Source organism: Macaca nemestrina, chromosome 2, assembly GCF_043159975.1.
Source record: "Macaca nemestrina isolate mMacNem1 chromosome 2, mMacNem.hap1, whole genome shotgun sequence".
Lineage (NCBI taxonomy): Eukaryota > Metazoa > Chordata > Mammalia > Primates > Cercopithecidae > Macaca > Macaca nemestrina.
Window position 1 is genome coordinate 93,576,129 of NC_092126.1, and position 14,345 is coordinate 93,590,473.

General features: G+C 39.7%; 1 protein-coding gene across 1 annotated transcript in view; it reads right to left on the reverse strand.

The window, feature by feature from the left end:
• LOC105480077 (coiled-coil domain 39 molecular ruler complex subunit) overlaps positions 1–14,345 on the reverse strand; it is a 66,249-nt gene that overhangs the window by 5,832 nt on the left and 46,072 nt on the right. The window contains exons 14-16 of the mRNA XM_011738515.2: positions 9,588–9,711; positions 706–865; positions 159–265 (exon numbers count right to left, since the gene is read on the reverse strand). Of these exons, the coding sequence (XP_011736817.2) occupies positions 159–265; positions 706–865; positions 9,588–9,711 (391 nt within the window). The remainder of the gene's footprint in view (positions 1–158; positions 266–705; positions 866–9,587; positions 9,712–14,345) is intronic.

Consider the following 14,345-nt stretch of genomic DNA (forward strand, 5'->3'; position numbering starts at 1 on the left):
GTCTCCTTTAAATAGAGACTGTTATCTCTTACTATCTGCTTCCCTAAAAGAGATTCTAAATAACTGTCTTCTTGGTGGAAGAGCAAGAGAATAGAAGTAGCAGTAATGATAGTTGACTTTTATTGAAGGCATATTACTAAAATGTCTGTAGAATTTACCTGGATGTCTTCTTGAAGTTCCCTGATTTGTCTTTGTTTGTATCTGTATTTTTCATCAACAGCTCTTTTTTGTTCTTCTAGTTGAATTTTTAGCTCATACTCATCACCTGAAATGTAGAACATTTTTAGTTTAAAATTTCAACATGCTATGTAGAAATCAAATTTTAAAGTGTTATGTAAATTGCACCAATATTTTTGTTAAGAAAGGTTAAATCTTTTATATCCAATTGTAGAAAAACACTATGGGCATGTAGTAGCCATTTCTTGTTTTGTCAACATAGAGGAGCAATATGCTGCCATTTTTTTCAGTTTTTGAATTAATTACCCTAGAGAGGTGATATGCCATACAGAACCTGAACTAATAATGGAAGTAACACCCTAGAAAACCACATAGCAAAAAAACGGCATGGGGGGAGCAAAGAAAAGGGATTCGTTTTTCTGACCCAATCAAACATAGTATACTTTTGTTCTTCATGTCTCACAGTATTCCTTTTAACTATGCACTTGTCACTGTATGTATGTATAAAAAATTTTAACTCCTACATACTAGATGGAGTCACTTTTTTAAAAGATTGCTTGTAATTGTTGTTACAGCTGTTCAGCACTTGCAGTGTATTTTCTAGAGCGTAGATTTCTTTTTCAGCTTTGTTGATCTTAGCATCCAAACAGTCACCTTCCCTTTGAAGTTCTTCTTTTTCTTGAGCAGCCTATGAAGTACAGAACAGAACTGGTTGAATAAAAGCATTTACTAGGGGAAGAAATGCCTAATGGCTGTCTTTGGGGCAGAAAATAGTTAACTTCTGACAATAACAGTTTATCTTGTGGCCTACATACAGCACCAAGCATTTATTTCTTGCACTTGATTTACAGTGGAAGCCCAAATTATCAGGCCTTCAAAATATGGCACATAGGATACAGAATTCAAAACCATCATGGAAATGTAGTAACTAACCAAGACTTACATAAAATTTTCCAGCAAAAATTGCCAAAGAGTTAATCAAATATAAATATTACTGGGAAGAGAGGGAGAGAGGTTTGATACTAGATATTAAACCAGAGGAATGTTTCTGGCCTGAAGGAGGTTCAGGAACACTTTATTTCAAAATTTAGGAGTAAAAGATATTTTGCCACAATTTTAAAAATAATTTTTAAAAAAAAGATCATTGTAATAAATGTGGCTGAAAAAGATGAAGTCTATGAATTGCTAAAGACCGAAATTATTTCCTCTAAGAGTGGACATACTCGGTGACTTTCTACCAGGTTAGGGTAATGCTGTCACTGGGCTAGGTTCTGTAGAGCTGTACCTAAACAGTTCCAAAGAACGTCCTAAAGGCTGACATAGATAGTATGCATATATATACATATATGTGTGTATATATATGCAAGAAAAATTTTAGTCAAAATCACTAATAATTTTATTTTAATTTATTCAGTTCTGAGATGTATGTATTTAAACTCGAATGTAGTCAATTAAAAATATAAAGTTTTCTCCGATTATTTTTATTTGTAAAAAATTATGGAGTACAAGTATATTTTGTTACATGGATATATTGTGTAGTGTTGACTAGTGTACTACCCATCATTGGAATACTGTACATCATATACATTAAGTAATTTCTCATTATCCGTGTCCCTCTGATACCCCCACCATGCTTCTGAGTCTTCCATGTCTATCACTCCACACTCTACCTCCATGTGTGCGCATTATTTAGCTCCCACATATAAGTGAGAACATATGGTATTTGTTTTTCTGTGTCTGAGTTGTTTCTCTTAAGATAATGGCCTCCAGTTACATTGTGTTGCCGCAAAAGACAGGATTTCATTCATTTTTCTGTTTGGATAGTATTTCATTGTGCATATATACCACCTTTTCTTGATCCAATCATCCATCAATGGACACTTCCGTTGAATCCACATCTTTGCTATTGTAAACAGTGCTGCAATAAACATAGAGTGGAGGTATCTTTTTGATTTAATGATTTCTGTTCTTTTGTGTAGATACCAGGTAGTGGGACTGCTGGATCAAAGGTAGTTCTATTTTTAGTTACCTGAGAAATCTTCATTCTGTTTTCCGTAGAGGTTGTGTTAATTTACATTCCCACCATCCGTATATAACCATTTCTTTTTCTCCATATCCACACCAACATCTGTTATTTTCTGTCTTTTAATGGCCATTCTGATTGTTGGCTTTAATTTACATTTCTGTAATGATTAGTGATGATGAGAAACAACTCAGACACAGAAAGACAAATACCAGAATTCTATTATGTTGCCAGTGATTCCTTTCTCTCCCTCTTTTGTTTGTTTGTTTTATAAGACCTTTGAGTCCTATACTTTTGTGTGTTTTCATGATGGTGAATACTGACATTTTGTTTCCATTTTAAAACTCCTTTGAGCATTTCTTAGAGGACTGGTCTAGTGGTGAAGAATTCCCTTAGTGTTTGCTTGGTAGGGTATTTCTTCTTCCTTTACGAAGCTTATTCTTGCTGGATATAAAATTGGGGGCTGACAGATGTGTTTTTGTTTTGTTTTGTTTTGTTTTGTTTTTGTTTTTGTTTTTGTTTTCCTTTTAGTGCTTTGAAAATTCTGTCCCATTCTTTTCTGTCCTGTAAGATTTCTGCTGAGAAGTCTGCTGTTACTCTGATGGGGTTTCCTTTATAGGTGACTAGATGCTTTTCTCTTGCGAATTTTAACTTCCCTCTTGCAGTTTCACTTTGACTTTAGACATTCTGATTACAATACACCACGATGAGGTATTATTTTGAAATGTATTTTCCTGGGGATTGCTGGGCCTCTTGTATCTGGATGTCTAACTCTCTCACTAGACTTGAGATGTTTTCATCAATTATTTCCTTAAATGGGCTTTCTAAGCTTTTTTTCTCTCTCTTACCCCTCAGGCATAACTGATAATTTGTAAGTTCAGTCACTTTACTAGTTCGAAATATCTTGAAGGCCTTGTTCATTCTTTTTTATTCTTTTTTTTTTTAAATTTGTCTGACTGGATTATTTTAAAAGACCTGTCTTCAAGGTCTGATATTCTTTCTGTTGCTTGTCTTATCTATTATTGACTCTTTCTTTTGCTTGTGTAGTCTATTATTGAAGTGTCCAGTGTGTACTGTAGTTCTTTCAGTTTTTCAGTTCTACTTTGTTTTTTTGTTTTGTTTTATTTTTTTAGATACCTCCCTGGTAAATTTTTTGCTCATACCCTGAATTGATTTCTGATTTCTTTGTGTTGGTTTTCAGATTTCTTTTGCATCTAATTGAGTTTCTATTAATATTTTGAATTTTTCATCTGGCATTTCAAGGATTTCTTTTTGAGTGGGATCTATTGCTGAACAGTTGTCATATGGTGGTTCACATTTCCTTGCTTTTTCATGGTTCCTGTGTCCTTCCATTGATAGATAGATGCATATCTCATGTAACAGTTGCTTCTGCTCATTTTTTTGAAATTGCTTTCCTAGGGGAGGATTTTCTCCTGAAGATGTACATATGTAGTTGATGCTTTGATATGGGGTGCCTGTGGTAGTGTGGTCTTTGTATGATTTCTTAGGCAGTACACAACGGCAGTGGTATCTGTGATTTCCTCAGTGACTTAAGGTATGGTTATTAGTTGACCTTTGTTGAAGTTTTGCTGCAGTCTAGGATGCCAGGTAAGCCTGTCTTTGGGCCCCATTGATGGCAGTGGTGGGCTGAGTGTATCTATTCTTAGGCCCGAGAGTAGCTTGTGCTGTCACTGGTGTTAGTGGGTCCTGGAAGGCTGATTCTTGGGCCTCTGGGTAGCTTGCTCAGATGTTGGTAGTGGGAATGATGGGCCAGACATGTAGGCGGGTTTTCAGGCCCCTGGGCAGCTGGTGTGATGCAGGTAATGGCAGTAGTGGTGGTAAAGCAACTCACTGGAACCCAGAAGGTCCACACTGGTGTTGCTGGTAGCTGCAATGGGTTGGACATGCTGGTCCTCTGGTCTGTTGGTAGTGCACGTGAGTGGGTGTCAGCTGTGGTGGTATTGGTAGGTTAAGTTGCCCCAACAGACTATAGCAGGACTGATCATGTGCCAGCAGTGATGCACTGGGCTGGTAACTATCTGGGCCCCTGGATGGCATACTTGAGGACTTGGGGGATGGGTTTGGGCCAGCAGACTAGTCCTCAGGCCCCTTTGTAGTACCTTTAGGTGCTGGCTGTGACAGTCAGAGATGGGGTGGTTCCCGAGACACTGGCAGAATACTCAGGTATGGGCTGTGGTGGCTGTGCTGTAGGCCTGCCACCAGGGAGGGTGCAACCTTTCTCAAAGGTGCAACAGCATGAGTAAGAAGCTGTAGGAAGTCCCACAGCAGCCATCGTGGAGTGGCAGGAATTGTCACCAGAGTACATGGGCGTGCCTGGTCTCTTTTCTCCCTCCTTGGATCGGAGACAGCTGCAGCAAGTCAGCCTGCACTTGGCCCAAATGTGGGGCACAGTGTAGCATTAAACGCTCCAAATGGTGCTGGCTGTGGCCTTGCAACCAGAGAGTGCAGGGTCCCTCTTAGGTGAGGTGTGCAGGTGGGTAAGAAGTTGTGAGGAGTGCAGTCTTCTCACATCTCCGTCTCACAACAGCCAGTAGCAAGGTCGTGGGAATTGTCTTAGGGGTGCACTGGAGTGCCTGGTCACCCCTCTCCCACCTTGGACAGGTGGTAGCTGCAGTAGTGTTTTAAGGCACAGCCCAGCATTAAATTCTCAAAATGGCACCAGCTATGGGCCCAGGGCCAGAGAGGTTGTGGTTCCTCAGGTGATTTACATGGGTAGGAAGCTGTGGGGAGTGCCGTCTGCTTATATGTCAGTTTCACAGCAGCCTGCAGCAGGGCAGGGGGAATTGTAAAGGTAAGTTTTATTAGTAATATTTCCATTCTTAACATTTTCACTGGCATTTGTTTTATTGTGCTTCAGATCATTAGTTACACATACTTTGTGATAAGTATTACATAATTTTAAAAAGTTTAGCAAAAAAAATTATAGAAATTATATCTAATTTCTGTGAGTCTCAAATTGGTAACCCCATTTCATTTGAAATATAATAGTATAGTGGGAGACCGAGCTGGAATGAGCCAAACAGATTTTAGTTGTGGACTACTGGGTCAGTTTCTTCATTTTTCAAATGAAGGAGTTGAATTTGTTCATTTTATGCCAGTTCCTGATATAATTCCATGTATAGCTTGAAGTTCTAAAATTCTGATTCCATTCACTTCTAAATCAGAGATGATATATCTTTCAAAAGTTTCTGTCCAACATTTTCAAGTAACTTTAATTGGACAGTTTAATTAAATTGTGGTCAGAACTAGACTGTTTCCTTGCAAAGACTAAGAGAAACTTGGAAATGAGGTTTGAAAAATACTAGTCCTTCATTGGTTACTAATTATATTTTTCAGTTTGGCCCTTAAGGGTCAGATATAAGAAGATACTAGAGTTGATGAAAAAGCCATGTATGCCCCATAGGACAAAGACCAAAGACAGGAGCTTACTACAAGACCAAAGACAGGAGCTATGGGTTGAGCTGTGTCCCTTATAAGAAGTTATGTTGATGTCCCAACCTGTGGTACCCCAGAAGGTGACCTTATTTGGAAATAGGGTCTTTGCAGATATAGTCAAGTTAAAATGAGGTCATTAGGTTGGTCCTAATTTGATATAACTGGTGTCCTTATTAAAATGGGAAATTTGGACAGAGGGAAAACTATGTGAAGAGACACAGGAAGGAACACCATGTAAACATGAAGGCAGATTTCAGGGTGATGCATTTACAAACTAAGGAACACCAAAGATTGTCAGCAGACCACCAGAAGCTAGGAGAGAGGCATAGAACAGGTTATTCTTCATAGCATTCAGAAGAAACCAACCTTATCAACGCCTTCATCTTTTTTTGTTTTTGAGACAGAGTCTTGCTCTGTTGCCCAGGCTGGAGTGCAGTGGCGCGATCTCGGCTCACTGCAAGCTCTGCCTCCCAGGTTCACGCCATTCTCCTGCCTCAGCCTCTCAAGTAGCTGGGACTACAGGTGCCTGCCACCACGCCTGGCTAATTTTTTGTATTTTTAGCAGAGACCGGGTTTCACCGTGTTAGCCAGGATGGTCTCAATCTCCTGACCTCGTGATCCACCCGCCTTGGCCTCCCAAAGTGCTGAGATTACAGGCGTGAGCCACTGTGCCCTGCCCGAGACATATATTTCTGTTGTTTAAACCATCTAGTTTATTGTATTTTGTAACAGCAGCCCTCAGAAACTAATAAAAAGGCTTGACAAGCTTTGTCTGTAAAGGGCCAGATAGTAATTAGACTTTATGGGCCATTCTACTTCATTCTGTCATTGTAGCATGTAAGCAGCCATAACAATGTATAAATGAATAAGTGTATTTTGTCTCCCAGTACTTATTTACAAGACAAGTGGTGGGCAGCATTTGGCTGTAGTGCATAGTTTTGCTGAGGCCTAATCCACAACATTCAGAAAAGACAACAGTGGTTAGCATTGTAATCAAATTTCTATTACAGTCATAAACAATATGTGTTTGTAAACAATATATGTATCCATCAGGAGAGATCCCTTTGTAGGTAACATAAGAAGGATAGGGAAGGGAAAAAATTTTGAATTGACTATATTTAAATCCTAAATCTACTACATCAAGAAACAGAATCCACTACATTGAAAAACAGATTTACATTGAAAAAACAAAAATTAACTTCTAATTGGCAAGGTTTTTCCCAGCAGTGAAAATGCCAAGATACTATTTTCAAATAGTTAAAAATTCTCATACAAATACGAAATGAACATTTATTAAAGGTTTTATTTAACTTGTTAATGAAGAGCCAGTAAGATGTTTAGACTATTTCAAAGAAGAATATGAAGAACAGATTTTATATTATAGACATGTAGAATCAGAAATGCTGAAGTGAATTTGCTGGTAGATGCAAAACATATTAATATATTTTAGTGTAATAAACTTTAATGCTTGGGTTATCTTTTCTACAGAGCAGAGTTGTATTTCTTTTTTTTTTTTTTTTTTTTTTTTGAGACGGAGTCTCGCTGTGTCGCCCAGGCTGGAGTGCAGTGGCCGGATCTCAGCTCACTGCAAGCTCTGCCTCCCGGGTTTTTACGCCATTCTCCTGCCTCAGCCTCCCGAGTAGCCGGGACTACAGGCGCCCGCCACCTCGCCCGGCTAGTTTTTTGTATTTTTTAGTAGAGACGGGGTTTCACCGTGTTAGCCAGGATGGTCTCGAACTCCTGACCTCGTGATCCGCCCGTCTCGGCCTCCCAAAGTGCTGGGATTACAGGCTTGAGCCACCGCGCCCGGCCTTGCAGAGTTGTATTTCTGCTGGCCAAAATTCATTTACATTGTTAGCAGCAAGAATCACTTGTGTTACTATCAGTTGTCTACAAGTTATCTATACCTACAGAGTTGTAAAATAAGTTAGTCAGTAGAGAGTCAAAGGTGTGCACTCCTGTAGAATCAGATAATACCTGGAGGGCCCACTAGAAAATGCCAGCACTTTGGTTTCACCCTGCACTGGCATCATTGCACCCATGGTTTGCTTTTCTCTATTTTTCAGGCCATAATTTTTCCTGATACGAGCTAGACTGAGTTTAGTTATTAAGTTTCATTTTTACACATCTGAGACTTGTGAAGTGTTATCAGTAAAAAGTGTAAATATGCTATACAACAAAAAAAAAAAATGGGAATAACTGTGTGCCAAGCTGTGGATCCCAGATAAGATGGAAGATAAGAAATACGGCATCAGGACATTGAGGAAGTCACTGATAGCCTCAGTTCATTTAACATAATCATTATTCTGATATTTATCCAGCACTTTCACTGTAAACAGAAGGAATATTCTTCATATAAAATGTGGCTGCTTTCCTTTGAGTTAGGTTAATCAGCATCATCACAGTAATAACAATAATAACTAACATTGAGGACTCATTCTGTGCCAGACACCATCCCAAGGGCTTTACATGTATTTTCTCATTTCTTCCAACAAGAGTAACAGTATTACCTGTTTCATTTTCCAAGTGAGGAAACTTAGGCCTCACACGGTTAAGTAGCTTACTCCTGGACACCTGTCTAAGCAGTGGTAGGATATAGACAAAGGCACACTTAACACCAGTACTTTTAGGTAACCCATCACACCACTTGGTAGAGAAACTTAATTGGAATTGCAACATCTCCCTATTTCCCAACACCTAAAAAGAGCCTACCCTTTATCCTTCAGGAACTTTTAAAACCTGAGAGGAGAAAAGTCGTGTTTGGGCAGAAGCCTGAGGTATTACAGACTGACAAGTAATAAGAACGTTTTGAGAGCTGGGACTAATTTCTCATAGGAAAGGCAGAATTTTAAACAAAGTGACAGGCATACTATACTTGCTGTATTTGTTAGGGGCAGATTTGAAGAAGAGCTACAGGAGAAAATTTGGCTAATTAAGTTGGTAGAAGTCAAATGGAGATAGCATCCACAAGAGCCATTCTCTGAAGGTATGAACTGGAAGATCATCTCACCCCTATTTGTGTAGGGTACAGGGAAATGAGTCAAAGTTACAAGTTCCATCCCTTGTTTGTAGCATTTTGAGAAATATCCTAGACCTTCCTATAAAGGAAATTACTCCTGTTCAGGGTATTTTCTACATGGGAAAAATGACTATAGCAGTGCTTAGAAAGGGAATAGCATTCAATTCCACATCACTTAATGAATTTCCCTTTATGGGTTAGAGATAACCATGGGATGACAGACTACTGTCAAACATCGGGAAAAAAAAACAGATTCACCTGGTCTGTCTCCCTATAATATGAGGGCAGGGAAGCGCCCTCTTCTTCTCTGAACAGCTGCCTTACCAGGACTATAATGGTAAACTGGAGTTTAAAATTCAGAAGTGGTGTAGCTCCAAGAAATGCTAAGGTCCAGCCAGGGTGTGGCATAAGAGTGGGTGGCTATAGTGAAGTCAAGGAAAGCTTTAAGCCTCAAGTGTTGAACAGGTTGTCACATGCATACCAAAGACCCTTAGAGTGGTAATAGGTCTTAAAAAGATTACGAATCTTGACTAGGGGAAATGACATGCCACAAATAATAGAAAAAAGAAAAAAGTGTCAAAGAATGATCAAGTAGAATGACCTGAACTCAAAAGAGGAAGAGTTCTGGAGCAAGTTCGCAGTAAGTTTTGGGAATCAGAGGGCAGTGCTTGACCTCACAGACTGGAGGTATATAGAATGAATAGCGCTTTCAGTATCTCCATTTAGGAATGAATGTTTTGGCCTTTGTTAAGTGTAACAGTGGCCCTAACTAAGTGAAATAGTTGCTAGATTTCATGGAGGGAAAGTTGCAATTTTGTTTTTTTGTTTTTTATTTTGTTTAATTTAGAGGATTACAATGAATGAGTTAACAAAGAAAACATACCATTATAACTGTGAATCAATTAAAATTACCTTTATTACATAATAGGCCTGTGTTTTCTCCTCTTCTCCTTCAGGAGGCAGCATAACGACAGTCAGAATTTCATATCTATTCTTCAGCTTCTCAATTTTACTTAGCCGCTCATGAAACTCAGTGCTAATAAGAAAAAAAAAAAAAACACTGAGAAATGAATAACATACTTTTAAATTTTTAAAGGACTATCAGGTGTTCTTATTGAAGACATTTGGATTTGTGTTACTACTAAAACAGGTTAAATTTGTTCTCACATTTTAATAATTCGGTGTGAAGGATCTGATATTTACCCTACTTAAAAGCTGACAAGTTAGCCTGCCACAGTTTCACTGTGTCTTTTGCCAGCAAAAGACTCAGATTCCTGTTTCAGAGACAAAGGACTTTATTTCTCATGACATAGCCATTGGTTCCCCTGGCTCCCTACATCCCATGGAGGCAAGAAGGGGCTCAGGTGGATGCTGCACATGGTAGATTTGCATCACAGCTGAGGAATCTCAAGCCTAGGTAACCCAAATATTTTATAGTGGAGAATAAGCAAACGTGCCTAATTTTTGCTCCAGAAGGAGATATTACCTCTAGTTTCTGAGGCTGTTGGCTATTCAAATGTCTTTAAAAAGATAGTGCAAACAGGGCGGTTGAGAATTGTCTTCCAGCATTCAGATTCAGATTCTTAAATCTATTGGTTAATTTCTCCTTTTATTTTAGTAAATTTATATTTTTGAGCTATTTTTAAGAACTTAGTAATCTTAACATATGCATGGCAATATGGAGAGTGACACAATTGCCTGCCACAAACTCATGAAAGTAAGCTATCATGATGAAAAAGAAATCCTCAACCTACCTGTTTTTCTACTGCTAGAGAAAACTCATGGTAAAATATGTTTAAATAGTGTCAGAAGTTACAGTTTTTCTTATTTTAAATTATCACTCATTTCCTCAGAAAATATTTACTCATCCTGTATGTGATCATAAAACCTTGCTGGACTTCAAGATTGTGGACCAATCACAGTATATTGCTCTTCCTTTCTAAAATAAAAAAAAGATTAAAAAAAAAAAAAACAGCAACATAGCAGTTCTGAGAACCAGAAAGGTACAATATTTTTTCATGAATTCATGGAAAACAGATGGGGTAAGATTAGTGGAAAAAAAAAAAAAAAATAGATACAAACATGGAAGACCACTGCAGAAGCAGAAGCCATTTTCCACCAAAGAAGTCTGAAAAAAATCAAACTCAGAAATAAGAAAAAGAACAAGAGTGATCTGTGAGGCTATAATCAACACCTCTGGGCCATTCCCCTCAACCCCTCAAAGCATACAGAAATGCCAGGAATGCTTTCTGCTCCCGTGATAACCAGAAAGTTACCACAGTTCCTAGCATACATGTTGAAGCTAGAGAAAGAGGTAAAAACATGAAGTAAGTCTAGGCTTCCCCAACAGTGGAAGTAAATGAAAAAGAAAGGCAGTTCTACTTAGGAATGAGAGGAAGTGTTCATCACTCAAACACTTCCTAACTTTTTGTAACCATGAAATCCTAACCCTGTTTAATAGCTATTATGCTCTTTACAGGACAAACTAGCTCAGAGCCTACAATCAGCCCTCCTATTTAGAGGAGTAATCTGTTGGAGAAAACCAGAAATCCGCTTAATTGCAGAGGAAACCCTTACCAGTTAGCTGCCAATATCCACCAATTAATAAGAATTTATTAATAAATATTAACAAAACAAAGGACCATCAAACATTTATGGAAAGCAAACAGCATAAATGAACAAAATGAACAAAGAACAGACCCGAGATTAACACATAATGCATAGAAGACAATGTTCAGTGTTCTAATTAGTACCCTCTAAAAGAGAAGAGGCTATTGATTCCAAAAACACCCATAAAACAAGATGGGCTGCTATGAAAATAAAGGACTAATGAAAGAACAACAGTGCTTGCAAATAAGTTTTCGTTTTCAATGTAAGAGCAGTGAAGAATATAAAGATTTAATGAGCAATCTGGAGAGAGAGGCAAGGGGGGAGATGAGGCAGAGGAGAGGGAAATAGGGAGAGAGAAAGAGTATCTGAGAAAGTAAAATACAAGTAGAAAAAATAAACCTGGAGGACAGACCTAAAAGGGCCAACATCTACTAAAAGTGAGCAACAAATGGAGAAAACAGAAACTATGATGGTAAGAAAAAAATTAAATAGAAAAATATTCTGACCTGAAGAAAAACTTGAATGAAATAACTAAAAGAAACCACACAGAAAGGAGTTCAGCCTCTCTTCCCTGGGAACCCCCATCCCGACTCTTCACCAGACAGGGACCCCAGCCCGTGACCACAGCTCCACCCATGGCTGAGCATACCCACTGGTAGTGGACTGGAGTTTGCTGGAAACTCCCTGAGGCATATGATAGCCCCTCTGCCACGACCACAGCAGCAGTTCTATCCCTGCTGCCCTTGATTTGGGGAAAAAAAAACCTGAGGACTATGCCTGAGCTTACAGCACACTAAAGGCACCATGCAGAAAAGACACCACTGTCTTATCCCGACTCCCTTAACTCCGTGCTCGCTCCCCAGCAAGCCACAAGCTCACACCAGCACTACAGCCTCCTACCCCACCAGCTGAACACTACCAGTAACAGCAGCTAAATGCTTCTCAGAGGTAGAACCGCCAGGGGCAACCAAAAGCCTCTGCCACTGGCTCTGCAGTGGTACTACCCCAGCTATCCTCAGATTAACCAAGGAGCAAAGACCCTAAGTACCTCATCTGTATTTGCAACAAGCTGTAATCCACCCAAGCAGAGGAAGCCAGTCCATCTCCCATGGATCACATAAACCGCTACTGCTCATCACCAGGCAAGGTGTCCCCAGCTTGGGCCCATAGCACAGACCACCTCATCCTGGCTTTATTGCACTCAGTGATTGCTGACCTGCACCTCTCTGGGATGAAGCCCTCAGGAGACAACCAAAAGACCCTCAGCCACAACCATTACTAAGGTACCTTCCTCTGCTGCCTCCAAGTTGGGAAAGAAACATAAACCCTGAGATCACCCCAGAGCTGTGGTGGGCAGCCCAGTAATACCAAGCCATGATCTACAGCCAGCACTCAGGTGAGAGAGGAGCCCACACTTACAGAGCATTGAGAAAGAGCATGATGCAACTGTGAGGAAATATAGAGGAGCCACACAGCCAAGCAAGAGCCTACCTACTGACCACTACACCTAAGCACCACCTATTGGATCACACTCCAAAGCTTCAGCACCAAAAATAACTTTCTAACATATCCTCCTGTGAAACCAAAGATAAGAAGTCAACTACAAATAAAGACCCCACACAAAGCCTTGGCCCTGTGAAAACATCCAGAAAAGAAGTCTGTTGACTGTACTCTGTCTACACCACAGTTAAAGGAATAACCATTGTATTAGTCCATTTTCAAACTGCTATAAATATACTACCTGAGACTGGATAATTTACAACAAAAGAGATTTAATTGACTCACAGTTCCACATGTCTGGGGAGGTCTCAGGAAACATAATCATGAATCATGATGGAAGGCAAGAGGGAAGCAGCAGCATCTTTACCAGGCAGCAGGAGAAAGCAAGAGAGGGAAACTTCCAAACATTTTTAAACCATCAGATCTCGTGAGAACTCGCTGTCATGAGAACAGCACTGGGGAAACCACCACCAATATCCAATTACTTCCCACCACGTCCCTCCCTCGACATAGGATTACAGTTGGAGATGAGACTTGGGTGGGGACACAGAGTCAAACCATATTCTGCCCTGGTGCCTCCCAAATCTCATGTCCTCACATTTCAAAACCAATCATACTTTCGCAACAATCCCCCAAAGTCTTACTCCAGCATTAACTCAAAAGTCCAAGTCCAAAGTCTCATCTGAGACAAAGCAAGTCCCTTCCATCTATGAGCCTATAAAATAAGTGAGTTGCTTCCAAGATACAATGGGGGTACAGGCATTAAGTAAATGTTCCTGTTCCAAATTGGAGAAGTTGGCCAAAACAGAGGGGCCACAAGCCCCATGCAAGTCCAAAACCTGGCAGGGCACTCATTAAAGCTCCAGAATAATCTCCTTTGACTCCATGTCTCATATCCAGGGCACACTGATACATGGGGTGGGCTCCCAAGGCCTTGGGTAGCTCTGCTTCTGTGGCTTTTCAGGGTACAGCCCCTGTGGCTGCTTTCATGGGCTGACATTGAGTGCCTGCGGCTTTTCAAGGTGCATGGGGCAAGCTGTCAGTGGTTCAACATAAACAAATCAATAAATTTGATTCATCACATAAACAGAACTAAAGACAAAAATGACATGATTATCTTAATAGATGTAGAAAAGGCTTTTGATAAAATTCAATACCTCTTCATGTTAAAAAGTCTCAATAAATTAGGTACTGAAGGAACATAGCTCAAAATAATAAGAGCCATCTATGACAAACCTACACGATAGTAAAGGGAGAAAAGCTGGAAGCATTCCTCTTGAAAACCAGCATAAGGATGCCCTCTCTCACCACTCTTACTCAACATAGTATCAGAAGTCCTGGACAGAGCAGTCAGGAAAGAGAATGAAAGAGCATCTAAATCCTTGTTTGCAGATGACATGATTCTATATCTAGAAAACCCCATAGTCTCAGCCCAAAAGCTGCTTCAGCTGATAGAAAACTTCAGCAAAGTTTCAGGATACAAAATCAACATATAAAAATTACCAGCATTCCTATACACCAACAACAGCCAAGCCAATAGCCAAATCAGGAACGCCATCC